The sequence below is a fragment of the Canariomyces notabilis genome (assembly GCF_033297395.1).
Source record: "Canariomyces notabilis strain CBS 508.74 unplaced genomic scaffold N656scaffold_1, whole genome shotgun sequence".
Taxonomy (NCBI): Eukaryota; Fungi; Ascomycota; class Sordariomycetes; order Sordariales; family Chaetomiaceae; genus Canariomyces; species Canariomyces notabilis.
Genome location: NW_027041823.1, coordinates 454,632 through 470,613, shown reverse-complemented (window position 1 = coordinate 470,613; position 15,982 = coordinate 454,632). Strand labels below are relative to the sequence as shown.

The following is a 15,982-nucleotide window of genomic DNA, read 5'->3' as shown; positions in this document are numbered from 1 at the left end:
TTACGGTTCTCAGACCATGGAACGTCAGGAACCTCGGTTCCAGTTCAAATCGACTCGGATAGAGTTCCAACGTGTATGCCTTTATACAAGTTCAGAGAGTACAACAGGCAAGATGCAACTTGGCTGGGGAATAATTCCCTGGTCAGCTTTGCCGATAGAATTGTCAATCATCTGGCAACCGCATACGCTTTGCTTCAGCCTCTGTCAGGCCTGCGCTTCAGTCCATAATAGCAACGCCCATCCCATCAAAAGAATAGGACTGTCATGGCGGCTACTCCAACAAGCCACTTTCTTCCAAGGCCAAGCCAAGCAACTGTCCCAACACGAGGGAAAGGGACATGATGCCGCCTGCTTGACATCCCCAGCTGCTCCATCCTCCCATGGAGGAAGCCAAAGAAAGGTACAGGAAAACAAAGAAGAATGTCCCCGAAACGCCTGCCCATATGCCACACGCACACACACAAAAAAACCGAAAAATGTACAATCGCAGCCCAGTCTCAGCACGGCCGCAAAATCACCACACCCTCCCACCAGTATCGTTCGCTTCACAGTAGCGCCCACAGCCCGCCCACTAGCAGAGGAAGATACCCGATATAGGCAAGCACATTGCCACCGACCCGGAATGTGCGCCCGGCGCCGCTGGTCGCACCATTCACTGTCTGGCCCGATGCGCGGAGAGTGATTGAGTAGATATCAGCGACGCCAATCTCGGTGGTGTTGAAGCAGTTGGTCTCGTTAACCTCTGCCAGGCGCGGGTCGCCGGGCTCGACAAAGGTGATATCGACACACTGTGCAAGCCAGGTTAGTCATTCGTCCGGTTGCCAGAGAATTAGGGACGGGAAGGCATACGGAGTAGAGAGCGGCGCCATGAACCGCCAACTCGACCACCTGGATGGTGGCATTATCGCCAGGCTTGACAACCGTGTTGGCGGGCAGCGGCACCTGCGGCAAGCAGACGGTGCCCGGATAGGGGTTCTTTGTGGGGCCGAGAATCTGGAAGGGAGTGATCATGGGGAAGCTCATGTTCGGGGGCCCGCCTTTCGGTCCGAGCTCGGGTCCTTCGGTGCCGAAGCCCATGTTGATGTAGATCATGGCCGTTGCGTGTCCCTGGAACCAGCCCGGCTGGAAGGCGATGGCGCCGCCTACTGTCGGCCAGTACGTCCTGTTTGCTGTCGCTTCCATTCCACCGCCTGGTCACGGCTGTCAGTACGGTACGCAGTCTAAGCGGCGGGTGAGGCGCGTCAGAACCTACATGGATACATCCATTGCATGCCATATGGGAACGACTCGTTCGTAATTAGGTTGTTGCCTCTCCACCCGGGATACGTGATAACAATGTGCGCGGACGCCAGCGCCGCTCCGGCGACTGTGAGCAGTGCTGATGAGAGCATGATGAGGATGGGTCTGGGGTGTCGGTGAAAAGGTCCGAGAAATGGCGGATCGTGTTATCAGGGTTCAAACCCGCCTCATTCTATTCCTCGCGAACGTCCCCTCTTTTGAACCTCTGGGTATCTTTTTATATCTCAACTGCAGCCACCTGTCTCCCGACTCTCAGCCTTCGGTGTTTGCGTGCCGGTGAAGTGGTGGCGAGTCTGGATGCCACCAAGCACGACAGTAGTTGGGATACCCGGAATCGTTGTCGAGGACACTTTGTAACGGCGCACCTTGTTCGAAATCGCAATCCGAAGGGAATCAAAGAAAAGACAGAACAAAGACCCGGCCCGCGGGCAGCAGGAGGGTAATATCTCGCGGCATCAGCCATTGCAGCCATTCCCCTCCTCTCTCCAGCCGCCCAGGCCTGTCACTGCAACCAATCTTGCAACCCCCCGTGCAGAGGGACAAAGTGACCCCTCGCATGCACCCATCAAAGACAACCAATGAGGGTGGCTTTTGGGCAGCAGATGCCTGTGAACGGCCCGGCCATTCACAGCTGGGGGAGATGCATGCCGTGCTGCGCCGAAGCTCCCGCCCCCTGTCACCGGAGGTGGCTGCGGCCAATGGGAGACGGCATCTGACCGCTCGGCTGCTGGCGAAGCGGCGACGCTTGGGTGAATCACTTGGCCAATGTCGTTCCGGGAGTCGACAATTCGTTCAAAACCAATCACAACCAGCCGGTCCAATCGGTGATAGCACCGCCTTGGCTTTGGGGGGATGTAGGGACCGTTCGGGTCGAGCGGTTGAAGAGCCACGTCTCTCCCTCGGCATTCTGCTGGTGGGACCTGCATCTCATTCGCCTTGCTTTTAGCCCAACCTGGGATGTTGAGCCCAGAGAGATAGAAAACTGGAAGATGACAATGCGTGATGTTGCACAGCAGATTTCTGGTCAGTTTAAGCCGGATCGCATCGGATGTTCGCCCTCCAACCCTTCGTCGAGGCTAAGCGCCCTGACTCCCAGTTTGGAAACCAATGATGTGACGCTCCACAATCCGTGAGGGTTGCTACTTTTGTGAGAATCCGGGTCTTGCCTGTTGTTACACAAACCAGCCATGATCTCAAATTACATGTACGTACTCCGTATACCCCGTACGGGTACGCCATGAGAGACTTGCTCTAGACGGGAGCGCCTAATGTTCCAGATGCAGTGAAGCAAAGCCCAGAGTGAGACCTGTGTGAGTTTTGTTGCCCTGTCGCTGTCAGGTCTCGCAGCGAGCAAAGGGTTGCCTTTGGGGGGCGACGTGGATTTATTAGGTATGTACTCCACCTAGGGCACGCGGGTCCATCCGGAGTGGTGTCACTTCGTCGAGTACTTCGTACACAACCGCTGAGCTGACTCGACCATGTGCAATCTGAGAACGAGAGCCAAGAGAAAACCGCCACGGTATCAGGTAACACCGCTACAGGTATACATATGGATGACATAAAAACTTTGATTCGATGGTGAGATCCGATAGTTATCGATCTGCAAAGGAGATGAACCCGTTGAGAAGGGAGAACAGGAAACAACTTTGACGACCGCTTTCCCCAATTCGCACTTCTCTTACAAGGTGGGGCTGGACGTTACCATAAACGACAGGCGGTGAGAATTTTAGGCTTATCGTTTGGTGCTTATCGCATGCAACTGCTCGCCAGATTTCGACTGGTCAGTTGCGACTTACGAATTTGGGCAAGCTCGAGACGCAAGCTCTGGAGTTTGGGCAGCATTGAGCAATGAGGGGAGTTCAATGAAGAGGAAAAATTAGATATTGTTGGAGCTGTCTAGCCACCTAAGCAGATTCCCCTGGGCACAATCACGCCCATTACCCACCCTCCTCTATCCCTCCCACAAGTCCAACTCAGCCTGCCATCGGACACAATGGCGGCCCAAGAGGAAGGCGAGTGGAACCAAGTTAAGCGCAAGAGGGGCCGTCTACGACCCGTGCCGACGCCACAGCCGGACCCCGGAGCCGATGCCACAGCCGACAGCATCCTGCCGAACCCAAACCCGGAGTTCTCGGCCGAGGATCTATGGCGGTACCACAAGACAGCAACCAACGACTGGCAAGTATTAGAATGGTGGGAGCGCATGAAGGCAGTAATGGAGCTGCTCAAACAACAACCAGATCGCCCAACCATCACCACAGCCATATGTCTCGGCCCTGGCCCTTACGAGCCAAGTAATGGCAGTGTCACGGCAAGGCGAACAGCTCATATGCAGACGGCCGCCTTTTGCTTCATTGTCGACCATTTGAGTTAGGCGCCCCCTTGCCTTTCCAACGACAGTGTCTCTACGATTTGAAATCGCTGACAAGGCTGACGTAGGATCATGGAGTGGTAGAGATATCAGATGCGTTGTCCAGGAGCCTCGTTTTACACAGACAGACAGGGAATTTTGCACTAGACTTGGTCTCGAAGTCGTCGACAGCCCAGACGCCTTCGCCATGGTGGATGAGAACACGCTGCTTTATGGCATCCACATGGAACTCGACATCTACAATCAAGCGCTCGCGAGTCTTCCTGGGCTCTTTGTCGGCGCTAGCTTAGATGAGTGGGAGAAAGTTGTCGACCACGACTACAAGGCAAAGTCTCCCCTTGCTGCTTTCTCAACCATGGACGCTACTTATGCCAGCTACACTTTCCCGGACTTCGATTACATGTTCTCAAGCACCATCATGTATTGCCGAAGGAGTCAAAATTGAAAGCACTCTCTAGGAGTAGCCCCCCGGTGTTTCAAGTCGCCCATGCTTTGAAGTGCACTTGCTTGCTTGCTCTGGAATACTCCACCAGATAACCAGACTGTTTCGGGGGAACCACAAGTCGATACCGAATCAAATCAGGGTTCCGAGGTCAAGCTGACTGCTGAGGAGGCCTTGAGCCTGAAATCAGGTTCCGAATCATCTAGTACTAGTAGTGGTCGTCACTAACCAGAGCATATTAGGTTTCTGGTAACCATTTCGAATTATAGCTAAGGGCACAGCGTATCCTGTTCACAGGTTTCAACCAACTACCACCAGTCCAGTGACCCATTGATTTTCGAGCAAGCACCTATGTATCGAAATCATGGAACTCTACATTTCGGTTACTCTACTAGTAGCAACATACTTTGGGCTATAGTCTGGGCTGTCGAGCAGTACGAACACGTCTTGAAATGTTTCAGCGCTCAGCAAACCGCTGGCGATGCTATGAATGATGTGCATGTGATAACTCATTCTTCTTCACAAAGCTTTCTGCAGTCTAGCAGACTCGCCGATTGTTTGTTTGAAAGCAAATCACTAGGTACCAGACCTGAGGAGAGAGCCGAGATCGGCTGGCAAGTAATGCATCTGCGCGCGGATGCTGACACACCGAACGATATTGAAGGCAAATTGAGCCGGAGGTGATGGCAATGGACAAAGCTGACGTGCTTTTTGTCTGGAGTTACATCCACCCGGTAAATCAAGGATTACTAGTGTTGATGGGGGATAAGAGTTCCCCCAAGGGCCTAGTCCACACTCATCGTCGATGGTCGGCTGACAGTTGTTAGTAATGCCCAGCTCAACCGACAGAAACAAGCGGCGGTAGAAGCCAGAATGGAGACTATGATTGATACACACGACAATCCTTTTATGCACCCACCGCCCTTTCTGTGCATTCCGTCGATTCAAATCATCCCCTTTCCCTTAATTAAACTCTCCTGATTTCATAAACCTTCTCAGCATGCCTATCGACTTTCATCTCGGCTCAAAGGAGGGAGCCACCCGTACCGCTGCCGCCAGCTTTGCAAACAATGTCCTCAAGCCGGCCCGCGCCGAGTACCTCAAATACGAGCAACACCACGAGCGATTCCAAGCTACCCGGCCCACCTATGCCGCTGCCGTCCAAGGCGGCCTGCTCAAAGGCCAAATCTCACCTGCCCATGGCGGCACCGGTGGGACGCTCATCGAGGCGGCCATCCTGGTGGAGGAGTGTTATTCCGCCGAGCCATCGGCCGCTCTCACCATCTTCGCCACCGGCTTGGGCCTAACCCCGCTGAACATTGCGGGCAAGCCTGGGCACGCCGAGTTTCTGGCCCCCTTTCTCAGCGGCGAGGACGCTCCTCTGGCTTCGCTGGTATTCAGTGAGCCCGGCGGAGTTGCCAACGCCCTGGAGAAGGGTGCGCCCGGCTTGCAGACCACAGCTCGGCGGGACGGCGACGAGTGGGTTATCAATGGCGAGAAGATGTGGGCGACCAACTGCGCGGGCTGGGACTTTAGGGGGTGCGACCTGGCTTGTATCGTTTGCCGTGATGTGACCGACGGCGAAACCCTACAGCCGGAACGTAGCGACCCCAAAGACCGCGTCATGATCATCCTGGTCACCCGTGCCGACCTCGATCGGAACGGAGCCGGCGCTTTCGAGGTTGTCCGTCACATTTCGATGCCGGGCCACACGTCGGTTTCCGGGCCGCACGTGCGATACACCAACGTCCGCGTGCCAGCCAAGAACGTTCTCTGTCCCCCCAGCCAGGGCGCTCAGGTCGTCTTTGCCTCGTTTGATGCTAGCGCCGTGCTTGTCGGTGCTATGAGTGTCGGTCTCATGCGGGCGGCTTTTGATGCGGCACTGGGCTTTGCCAGGCGAGACTCGCGCAATGGTGCGGTGCCGCTGCTAGAACGCCAGGCGTTTGCCGACTTGCTGTCCAATGTCAAGATGCAGACCGAGGCGTCGCGAGCCCTGACTTGGAAGGCTGCCCACGCCATGGAAAATGGGCCCGGCGACTACAGCGCGCGACGGGAGTTGGCGTTGGCGGCAAAAGTCTACTGTAGCGACGCAGCCGTCAAGGCTTGCATGGACATCATCAACGCGGTAGGAGTGTGAGTTAAGCTACTGGAAGAATGGGAGTTTTATCTCGAGTCCGTACATGTACACGCTGACACTGAGACAGCACGGCTTACGACCTGAGCCAGCCATTTTCTGAGTTGCTCAATACTGCCCTGGCGCTTCCCATCTTCGATGGAGGCAACGTTGGAATTCGGAGGCGCCACTTACAGCAGCTCATGCTGCTGCCGTCTTACGATCCATGGGCAGCAACGTACGGACCCTCAGAAAGCAATTAACATGAAGCGGCGCACTCTGGAACGGAAAGTCAAGGGCATTCAGGCATCCTATGTTCCGAGATCTAAATTGAAGTTGCCGAGGGAAAGGGATCCAGGAATACATGATACAAGAGAACATCAGGTGGTAGGTGGGCAAACGGAACCTCCTGCGCTTGACAACACGGTACACAGGAGGAAAAGCGGTTCCCCATTTTGATGTCTACAAGGGCAAGCAAGGTGTCCTATGTAGAACACCAGATTCAAATGCTCATGATCGCTACCGCTACCTATGTATGCTGGGTGATGTGGTAGGTATGGCATCGTTGCCTCCAGGGTATTCAGGCTCGGTACTCAATGCTTGCGGCTTGCCTAAAACCTTCCGTGTCTACGCAACTGATAAGTAAAGAGCATACACTAGAACGTATCAGTGGTCAAAATATTAGGTACATATATGTTCCTGAGCCTAGACTGCCTTCAGTTACTTCCAAGTTCCAATAACTGGTGGAACCTGGAAGTAACGTATGTGGTGGAACTTTTCTACAAGTGAGAAGCCAAGGCGGGTCGTGCACTATTGAACCAGGATCCTCTAGCGTAGACAGATAAGACGGCCTTCCCTTTCTATGGACGGGCTTGAACAAGCTTTCAGTCAAGCAGTATCCGTAGGATAATTCCAAATGTTGGACAGCTCCCAGCTCGTTACACGAAAGGTATCATGGACAGGCCAACACGATGAGCGCTGTTGGCAATGCATCTTTCTCCACCCCGTGCCACTGTGGAGGCACGAAGATAGCACGTCAAAGCGCGGCACTCACGATCCAATTTCGCGAAATTGCGGCGGGTCCGTGGTGGAAGGTGGAAGGAAGGACCAATCCTTGGCGACGCCATGTTCAGGGCTGGGTTGCAGTGGCACCAGGGATGCCTTTCTCCTTCTTTCCTCCTTCGTTCGTTTTCTCCATCTCAGGCAACCTGCGCTCCGGCGCGATCGAATGGTGCCAACCGCTACAAACCCGGCCGCAAACCGAGAGGATCTGTGGCAGCGGAACGGATCGCGCCAAGGAGTACGGTATTTGGTCGCAACGGGAGCGGAATGGACCCCTGGCTCTGATCATCCAAACCATGGACCCACCACACCGCCGAGGATCTTCGCCCGGACCGCAACCGCAACCGCAACCGCAACCGCAACCTGAACCACACGACAACGACAACAACCGGCATCATGTCCGCTTCGCCGAGGTGACGCCATCGGTTAGCCATGGCAAGACGTCCCAGCAGATCCCAAGAGGCGGGAAACCGACGGCCGGCGCAACCGCTGACTCTACACCGCCCGCTGTGTATTGGGACGATCGTGACGAGACAAACCTCGACCAGTACACCTTCTACCGTGAGGGGACTCCACCGCCTGCCGACTATGAGATTCATGAAAAGACGCTCGGTCATGGAGATCTGAATGACCCGGTAGCGGAGAGCACGGCTGCAAGTGGAGGTGTGGGCGGAAGCGAACGCAATTGGAGTCTCACCGATAGCAATGACTTGGGTCCCACCACCAAGAATCGAGCCTTTTGGATCAAGGTTGCCGTTGCCGTATTGATTCTTATTGGAATTGCCGTAGGACTTGGAGCCGGACTTGGAGTAGGCCTGTCAAGGCCGTCAGCACAGCCGGCACAACAGCCATCAAGGTCCGTAGCAGCTTAATGCACCCCTGGCAAGGCTGCTCATGGCTACTGACAGTTAGCTAATGCAGTTCAGCAGCTCTCTCCCTGCATCACTAATGGACGGTGGTCCAACGCCAACAAACTCCCAATCCACCTCTACCTCCAGTACTCAGCCCGCCGAAACATCCTCAATGGAGGCGGCGTCCCGGCCAGAGTACAACTCAGATTGCCCGGCCTTGAACAACACAATCTACTTCGTTCCAGGTTCAACCAGGAGTTTCTTGCGACTCTGCGGCATCGACTACAGCGGTGATGGCGCCACCGATTTGGCACACCTCTACACAAGCAGCATGGCCGACTGCATGAACGTCTGCGCTTCCAATTCGGAATGCGAGGCTTGCTCATGGGGCTACATAGCCGGCGATGAGGACAGCAGGCATCGTTGCTACATGAAAGCTGACCTGCGGGAAGCCCATAAAGCGGACAGCGATTGGTGCTTTGCGATTTTGCAATAACTTGACTGCATCCAGCTCTTTCACATTACGCTGATAGATGACAGAGATACCCCATGTACATGCCCCTAGACTTTTAGCATTTATAATCTGTAATGACTTTACGCCCTTCGAACCGTTTTGTACATGCTGTCCCTCTACAACTTCAGACTGGCCGAGCTTTAAGCTCCTGAGTCTTATTCCAATCTTTGTTTACTCATTCAGCGATATCGAATCTACATCACCTCCGCAATACTATCTTCCAGATTGCAGCTCCGACGCTGATAGAGATTCACGGCAAAACTTGAGACCAACAACACCAGACGAGTCTCCTCGATGATCCACCATCCTTACGCGATACATACAGACCCATTCGTGCCGCCAGCGGTTTACATGGCATTTCCCCTGCCTCGTGTCTTCCTGCGAGAAGACAGCACCAGCCCGCCTATTCGTACACGCCCTCGCAAAAACCCTCCTCTTTCTGAATTGCTCCACACTCATCAAGTGTCGGCCATATCATCACGAGGTCACCTTGAACTACACTCGAAGCGGGGCCTTCGCTTTTACATTACTGACCTTCATTTCTTCATCGAACACCCCCGGTGCGTCATCAAAGGCCTCAATCTCCACGAACGGAACGAGTATTAGCCCCGCACCTACTTGGCTACCTTTAACATTGCATTACCACATACCTCTCAAGCCCACTGACATGGTGCTGTCGTGCTCCCAGCCAGGGAAGCCCTTAAATGTCATTGCTACGTTTAAACACTGGGTTCTACTAACAATTCATGTCAGCGAAGCGGTGAGGATGGTATAACAGACCTGAGCCGTGAGTCATGTCTCGCTTCAGGACGAGGAGGGCTGCTACATCTCCTTTGGTGTATTGCTCACACGGTGAAAAGGGGAGACCGCTAGATCGTTCGGTCCGGAAAGATTCGGGTTGCACGTCCGTGAAAGAGCTTGGTGACTGGAAGCTGTTAGCGGCGGGCTGGGAGGGGACCCCGAGGGCCCACTGGCGGCATCAGAGGTATCGGACGTGGGCACGAGGGTGGGTGGGGCGCGGTATTTTAGGAAGGGGGTCGTGTGCATTTGGGGGAGGACCAGACCGTTGATGGTGAACGACTCATGATGTAGGGCGGAGGAGGTGGTGGTGGTGGATGGGGAGAATGGGAGGGGAAGTGGTTGGTTGCACAGCCGGTGAAGAGTCAGGGTCCAGGTGCGTGATCATTATGATACATTGCAAACTCTAAAGCTGTTGGTTGGCTAATTGAATTTGACGGAGCTCGGTGAGGACATCCAATTGCAGCTAGACAGGGTCGTCTAAAGAAAAACAGCATATCATCCTTGATTGTGCAACAGGCGGAAGCAATTCCGGGTTGGCTTCACCTAGCCAACGGGTACTTGGCTTGCCCATCATAAGGTACCCGACTTGAGCCCGGCCTCCCCCAACACCCGAGGCCGGTTAGTGGATCTTTGGCAGCATATTCGCGGCTTCCATTTCGCCAAAAACGTCTGACAACGACTTCCATGTGTCTTGGTATCTGAAACATGGTCAGCATCTTCCGTTTGACGTGTCTCGGATACAATTGGTCGACTAGAACTTACCCCGTCCATCCAGCCTCCCTTGCCTTGCTCATGCTGACGACAATATCGTAGTTGCGCCCAAGAACAAAATCAATGAACGCCCACGTCCCTTGGTCGAGTGCGTCGGCCTGCAGTTTCTCGCGCTCAGCCAGCCGCTGCCACGCCTTCCTGACGTCGTCTCTCTTGCTCCACTTGACCAGGCTGATCCTCTGCTCCAGTTCGCTCGGCCGAATCCGGCCGCGGAGCCCTGCCTCCTCCGCAACGGTGCTGATAGGCGGCTGTGGGCCGAGCCCCGTCTTACTCGCCAGCTCCGAGTCGCCAGCGAATTGGTCCGGGTTGACCCTCATACCGAAGCGTCGCGCCAAGCGCGGCCACAGGTTCTGCCATGATTCGACGTCGCCGTTGACTACGTTGAAGGTCTGATTGGCCGCTTTCGGTTCCAACATGGCCCATTCGCAAAACTCGGCGTGGAGCTTGGACGAGGTGAAGCTGTCGAATTTGGTGTAAAACGTCTCGGACCCGGGGAATGCAAGGTCCTGGCCTAGCTCCTTGCTCACGGCTGCGTAGATGCCGAGACCGGCGGCAAGGTTCATGAAGTTGCCCTTGGCGAAGCCGATGACATCATTGGGGTACGTGACCACCCAGCTGATGCCCGAGTGTTTCTCGCAGAAGGACCTGAGGATATCCTGCTGCCTGTAGTAGAAGTTGGGAGGGAACTGCTCGTCCCGCAGCCAAGGGTCCGTTTCTAACATGGGGTTCTTTGCCCGTCCTAGGTGCACGCCGTATTGCTTGCAGCCAGTGACCAGGAGGATGCGCTTGACTGTGTTGACCGCTCCCGTGATTTCAAGGGCTCTCAAAAAGTTATCAATCATGTCGCCTGGTGGTGTTGTCAGTCACTGCTTGTATCTACACGGCAACCACTAACAAGCAGCTCGGCTGGACTCACCGTTTGTCCGCCAATTCTCCTCCTCCGTGTCCTTCTGCAGATAGGCTGCAAAGAACACATACTGCGCTTCAACACCCTCTAACTGCTTGGCCATGTCCTCGGCCGAGTCCAGTAGATTGATGTGGCTGTGATGCACATTGGACGGATACTCGTCCTTCTTGCTGCGAGAGAGAGCGTATACCGTCTTCCAGGTCCCCTGGTTCTGGCCGAGCCGTTTGACAATCTCTCGACCAAGGATCCCTAGGACTTGTTAGCCTACGCTTCGGACATGACTTGATTCCATGTGAAGTGGACGGCATCGCCTACCCGTTGCTCCTACTACAATCGCGGACGGCATTCTGGATCAGGCTGTGAGCGAGTGGCGGTTTTGGTGGTTTGGCAATTCTAGTCTCTTGTTCCTTGCAGTTTCAAAAGATAGAAGGTGTAGTTGAAAACGGATGAGACTGGACGATTACCGAGACCATCCAGAGCAATACTGATTTAGGTGTTGATAAGGGCAATTCTCCACCTCGAGTGTGAGCAGCAGACTACATGACGTCAAGTATACTCCACGGATAGCCAGAATGCAACACAGCCTCTACCTATGAGATCATGTCGTTAATCGCAGGCTTGTGTCGGTATACGCTGATATGGCGATGAACGGCTTCTAAACTGTTCTATAATTCTATTGATTCGTTATTTTTACTCATGATAATTGATGCCCGGCTGATCATGGCTCTCGGATATGTCCATTCCGTTTCCGAGTTCCGACAACCCTCAGCTGAAGAGTGAGATCTATGAGGCCTCAGACGTCTCGAGCAGAGTAAGATACTGCCTCGTCCAATGTTATGAACTTTGGACTGCCATGAGCCCTGCTGAAGTTTCTAAACTTGGACTCTTTACCTTTGGGTATCAGTACCCGGAATTTGACACTGACTGACTCAATTCAACCGCTCATCTACTCTAAGAATATGGCCTGATCATCTGATGAGTTCAGGCGTTGACTTACAGAAGTTAATGAAACTATTTCATAGAAGAGTTTAAAGCATTATGCCTAACGTCCAAGGTCGAAGGACTCCACAGATCTGAGATATCTAGTACGGTTGCCGGTGTTACGGAGTACCTTACCCTTTCAGGGTATTATTAGCCCGACCGCCCGAGGCCCTGCGCCCGAAGTACGGTGTAGTCGCCGAATTATGGAGTAATCGTTCGAGTGCTCTCATATACCGTGACATGATCAAGAGTCGTCGGTATAGCATCAAGCAAGACTAATAACAAGCGAAATTACAGAGCAGACACGCGCATCCGCTGTCGGGAATGAGTGAGCAAGTTCAACTGTGTGAAACGTTACCACCAAGATTTGCGCTGTTTGGTAGTGCTCCAGGGCAGTGCAAGTGTTTACCAAATGGCGGTCACAAATTTGACAAATGAAAAGCCAGCGACTCAGGGACTCCCTATACTTTTCCAGCAATTTTAGCCGTCTACAGTTCCCTTGCACCTGCACGTTTTGCAGACTGCTTCCGCTCTCCGGACGGCGTGCATCTTCTCGCGGCGGGTTCCGATCAAAGTACCTGAGTACTGTTTCCACAATGCTTCTACACGTGTGCACTAGCGTAGTTCTCTGGGGTCTCGCTTGGCCAGATCTCGTCTCCCTCGGGGTTTACTACCAGGAAGAATTCTTAGGCGATCGCCTAGCGTGTGGGTTTGGCTACTCCGTACGGCGTCTCGCTTCGGCGTCTCACGGTGCTTGCAACATCGGGCAGGTCCCAGGACCTCAGGCATCAAAGATGTACGGTAGAGGCCTCACGCTAGGGGATTTGATGGGCATGAAACATACTGAATGAAAATTCTCCTGGGCCAAGTTGAGCGCTGTGAGCGTGCCTCTGGGTGCTGCACTCCCAAGGTGCAGAGAAAGTGCTGACTGCTGACTCGTGAATGGACAGCGACGACGACCCGAGAAACGAGAATCGTCCCACTGTTACACGAGCCGCCCTAGCGCGATGCTCCCGTGCACCTTTTTGCGTTTTTTGACTGCCCGCTAGTCTGCACCTGCGGGAAAATCTAATTAACACCAAGTCAAACAATCTCGCACGGCTCTCGTCAATCTCGCGTCAAGGCTGGGCTTCGATTGTGGCTGGCGATCCTCACCGTTCTTTGACCTTATCATGGGGTCAAGGAAAGATGCAACCCGGGGTTGCGGCAAGTTCCAGCGCCGGCTTCGCCGCCCAGTTCAGAGCTGTGGCTGTCCCGTCCCGTTCCCCTGAGATTAGGCGGCCACGGGATAGGCCCACCGCCAAACCCGCGTGGGGAAAACCCCGATCCTCATCCCAGATTCCCAGCCGAGCACCGTTGGGGACCCGGGGAACGCGTGAGAAGTTGAAGAACAACACTGAGTGCCGAGGGAAACAATCTACGCGCTCCACCGCCTTGGGACGGCCCTTTTACCCACGACTGGCGCACACCTCAGCCACAAGCTTCCTTCCTCATCGGGTTGCACGCTTTGAGCTGAAAAGAGCGGTCGCGCGGATCAAAGCCAATCAGGGTCGACTCGGAAAGGGTGCGGGTCCGACTCCGCCGCTGCGGGATGCAGGCATGATGCTTAGACGAAGCGAAAGCCAATCGCCACTGTCAATCCGTTACTAACCCTACCGGCCGCTCCAGAACCTTGGGTGGGGACTGAAGCCACACATTGCATGCATGCAGATCGAGCACAACTGGCACGTTACTTTCTGACATAACGCCGCCTGGTGGCCGATATGCATGAGCCGTAGGGCTGAAGGCGTGGAGCAATCGGCGAAGGGATGCGCAGACATCCTTGCCGTTCCAGGGTGCATACTGGTCCCGAGAACTTTCCCCTCAGAATTCGGGGTGCGATGAGGACTTTCATAGGCCGGTGGGATGGTGTGAAGCCGCTGTACTTATAAGCTGTAACACGCCATGCTTACAATCTACAGAAACTAAGAGGTTTGCTCGCTTCTATCAAGCATTTCACAGACATTGCTGCCGAACGCTGTCTCGGCTCTCACTGTCGTCCGCCTCTACTATCTCGAAGCTATCAGAGTCATCCTCTCACACAAACACCCCTTCATAGTCAACATGCTAGGGATATCAAGGACAAGTTCGCGTTCTTCGCAGGATGCTCCAGCCCCGAGGCAAAAGACCCGGCAGGTGTGGACGCCCGACGAGGACCAAAAGCTCTCCGAGGCCGTGGCAAAGGGTGAGTGAGGACTCTGTGCTAGCATCGGCGTGTTGCTCCAAAAGTTCGCACGCTTGATCAACGACTGACAAAGTAACCACACCGGCAGAAACCCCTAAGAACGGCACAGTCAGTTGGCACAAAGTCGCCGGCCATCTACCTGGGCGCAACAACAAGGACTGCCGGAAACGCTGGCATTACAGCATCGCCAACACCATCCGAAAAGGCACATGGATGAGGGAGGAAGACGAGAGGCTTCGTGAGGCCGTCGAGCTCTACGGTGCGCGGTGGAGCAAGATTGCAGAGGCTGTCGGCACCCGCAACGGGGACCAGTGCTGGAAGCGGTGGTACGACTGCCTCGACCCTCGCATCGACAAGAGCCCTTGGACGCCGGAAGAGGTATGTAGCTTTGACCCTCTTGCTTGTTCAGGTTTCCAAATACACAGTGCTCACCAGGTATGCGTTATAGGATGCGAAACTCCTCGACCTAGTATCTAAGAATGGCCGAAACTGGAGCGACATCGTACATCAACACTTTCCCAACCGGACATCCCTGTCGGCAAAGAACAGATACAGCATCCTCCGCCGCAAGCAAGCCGGGAATGCATCCAAGACAAAGGCTGAATCCATAACGTCAAGCCCAAGCCTTGGACATAATCTCAGCATACCCCCAACGCCTTCACCTTCATACGCAACTCCCGAGCCAGATATGGTTTCGAGCTGGATGGACCTCAGCCAGACCGAAATTGACGAGCTCCTGCAACCATCATACCAGATGGCTGCCTACACTGACACATGGTACACCGGCAGTGCTGGCAGCGATGCTTCGGCCAGCCCGAGTCCTTATATGGGGTGCGATTTGGACTGGAACGGTTCAAGTCCTGATGCCGTAACTACTGCTGCCTGGCCTTCGCCCGCTTGTCTCGGCTCCGACTCCAATCTACTTGCTCCACCGCCGGCTAACGCGTACTACCCGCGGTCTCAGCCATCGTCGGCATCATCAACGGCAAACACCACCGGGATGGGCTACAACATTCTTGGAATATATCAACACAGTATGAACTTTCAGCAGACATCGAGTGCGCCCCTATATGAGTCTGGTGAGGGGTTGATGGCTCAGAATGCGGCGGGCAGTTTCCAATATGGCCTTGGGAGAGATTGGTGATGTAAAACTAGATACCTAGACTGGGACTGGGAGGATTGTTCTCACGAAACTCAAGATTGAACGCATGAAGTGGAGTTTGGGTCTAAAGCAAAGCCAGGATGCTTAAGCTGTCATTGGAGCATCGATTAACCAAAAGAGAAAGGCCACTCAGCCAGTATTAGAGAGCCAGAGTTTGCTCCATCTTAACTAGATACCTTACTCTAGTAGTAGGAACTGAAGTCTGAAGAGCATCGGGGCTGGACCTTCGTCTCTTGGGTGCAATATACCTAAGTACTACTGTACTAGTAGACGCTACACCTTCCATAGGGCCCAAAGAAACAACCCACAGTTTGTTCTGTCTGCTACGATGAAAGTCATCGCTTGCTCCTGGCCTACATTCTCACAGCCAAACTAATCTGTCCTAACCCTTCCGGCTGTCCGTCTCTGTAACGGTCACGAATGTATGAAACCTGGAAGCCCGTCTACCTAAGTGCCTACCTGGTAGAAAGTGCACGTACCCTCA

General features: G+C 54.2%; 9 protein-coding genes across 9 annotated transcripts; 6 read left to right on the top strand and 3 right to left on the bottom strand.

Annotated features, from left to right (window-relative positions):
• Positions 1-545: 545 nt before the first annotated feature.
• Positions 546-1,391, bottom strand: N656DRAFT_700034 (uncharacterized protein; the record flags this gene model as incomplete). The annotated part of the gene is made up of 3 exons (XM_064810831.1): positions 546-788; positions 850-1,190; positions 1,253-1,391. 3 exons carry the CDS (start codon positions 1,389-1,391, stop codon positions 546-548), a joined length of 723 nt encoding a protein of 240 aa, XP_064674657.1.
• Positions 1,392-3,292: 1,901 nt separating this feature from the next.
• N656DRAFT_833477 (uncharacterized protein) lies at positions 3,293-4,115 on the top strand (the record flags this gene model as incomplete). The annotated part of the gene is made up of 2 exons (XM_064818689.1): positions 3,293-3,668; positions 3,739-4,115. The coding sequence occupies 2 exons, from the start codon at positions 3,293-3,295 to the stop codon at positions 4,113-4,115; spliced, it is 753 nt and encodes a 250-aa protein (XP_064674656.1).
• A 997-nt stretch (positions 4,116-5,112) lies between these two features.
• Positions 5,113-6,488, top strand: N656DRAFT_698983 (acyl-CoA dehydrogenase NM domain-like protein; the record flags this gene model as incomplete). The annotated part of the gene is made up of 2 exons (XM_064810750.1): positions 5,113-6,245; positions 6,317-6,488. The coding sequence occupies 2 exons, from the start codon at positions 5,113-5,115 to the stop codon at positions 6,486-6,488; spliced, it is 1,305 nt and encodes a 434-aa protein (XP_064674655.1).
• Positions 6,489-7,583: 1,095 nt separating this feature from the next.
• On the top strand, positions 7,584-8,634 carry N656DRAFT_699960 (uncharacterized protein; the record flags this gene model as incomplete). The annotated part of the gene is made up of 3 exons (XM_064810825.1): positions 7,584-8,048; positions 8,101-8,143; positions 8,333-8,634. 3 exons carry the CDS (start codon positions 7,584-7,586, stop codon positions 8,632-8,634), a joined length of 810 nt encoding a protein of 269 aa, XP_064674654.1.
• Positions 8,635-10,024: 1,390 nt separating this feature from the next.
• N656DRAFT_773094 (NAD(P)-binding domain protein) lies at positions 10,025-11,618 on the bottom strand. The gene is made up of 4 exons (XM_064814000.1): positions 11,447-11,618; positions 11,141-11,380; positions 10,216-11,071; positions 10,025-10,151 (listed from the first exon to the last, which is right to left on the bottom strand). Exons 1-4 carry the CDS (start codon positions 11,475-11,477, stop codon positions 10,073-10,075), a joined length of 1,206 nt encoding a protein of 401 aa, XP_064674653.1. The 5' UTR covers positions 11,478-11,618; the 3' UTR covers positions 10,025-10,072.
• Positions 11,619-12,352: 734 nt separating this feature from the next.
• Positions 12,353-13,368, top strand: N656DRAFT_773092 (uncharacterized protein; the record flags this gene model as incomplete). The annotated part of the gene is made up of 1 exon (XM_064813999.1): positions 12,353-13,368. A coding segment is annotated over exon 1 (251 nt), but the record flags the coding sequence as incomplete, so codon positions are not given.
• N656DRAFT_9777 (uncharacterized protein) lies at positions 13,133-13,925 on the top strand. Its single transcript, XM_064819420.1, has one exon. The coding sequence runs from the start codon at positions 13,301-13,303 to the stop codon at positions 13,760-13,762; it is 462 nt and encodes a 153-aa protein (XP_064674651.1). The 5' UTR covers positions 13,133-13,300; the 3' UTR covers positions 13,763-13,925.
• On the bottom strand, positions 13,803-14,111 carry N656DRAFT_9754 (uncharacterized protein). The gene has a single exon (XM_064819418.1). The coding sequence runs from the start codon at positions 14,004-14,006 to the stop codon at positions 13,842-13,844; it is 165 nt and encodes a 54-aa protein (XP_064674650.1). The 5' UTR covers positions 14,007-14,111; the 3' UTR covers positions 13,803-13,841.
• A 297-nt stretch (positions 14,112-14,408) lies between these two features.
• N656DRAFT_803421 (uncharacterized protein) lies at positions 14,409-15,699 on the top strand (the record flags this gene model as incomplete). The annotated part of the gene is made up of 2 exons (XM_064818324.1): positions 14,409-14,714; positions 14,785-15,699. Coding segments are annotated over 2 exons (1,002 nt in total), but the record flags the coding sequence as incomplete, so codon positions are not given.
• Between the last annotated feature and the right edge of the window lie 283 nt (positions 15,700-15,982).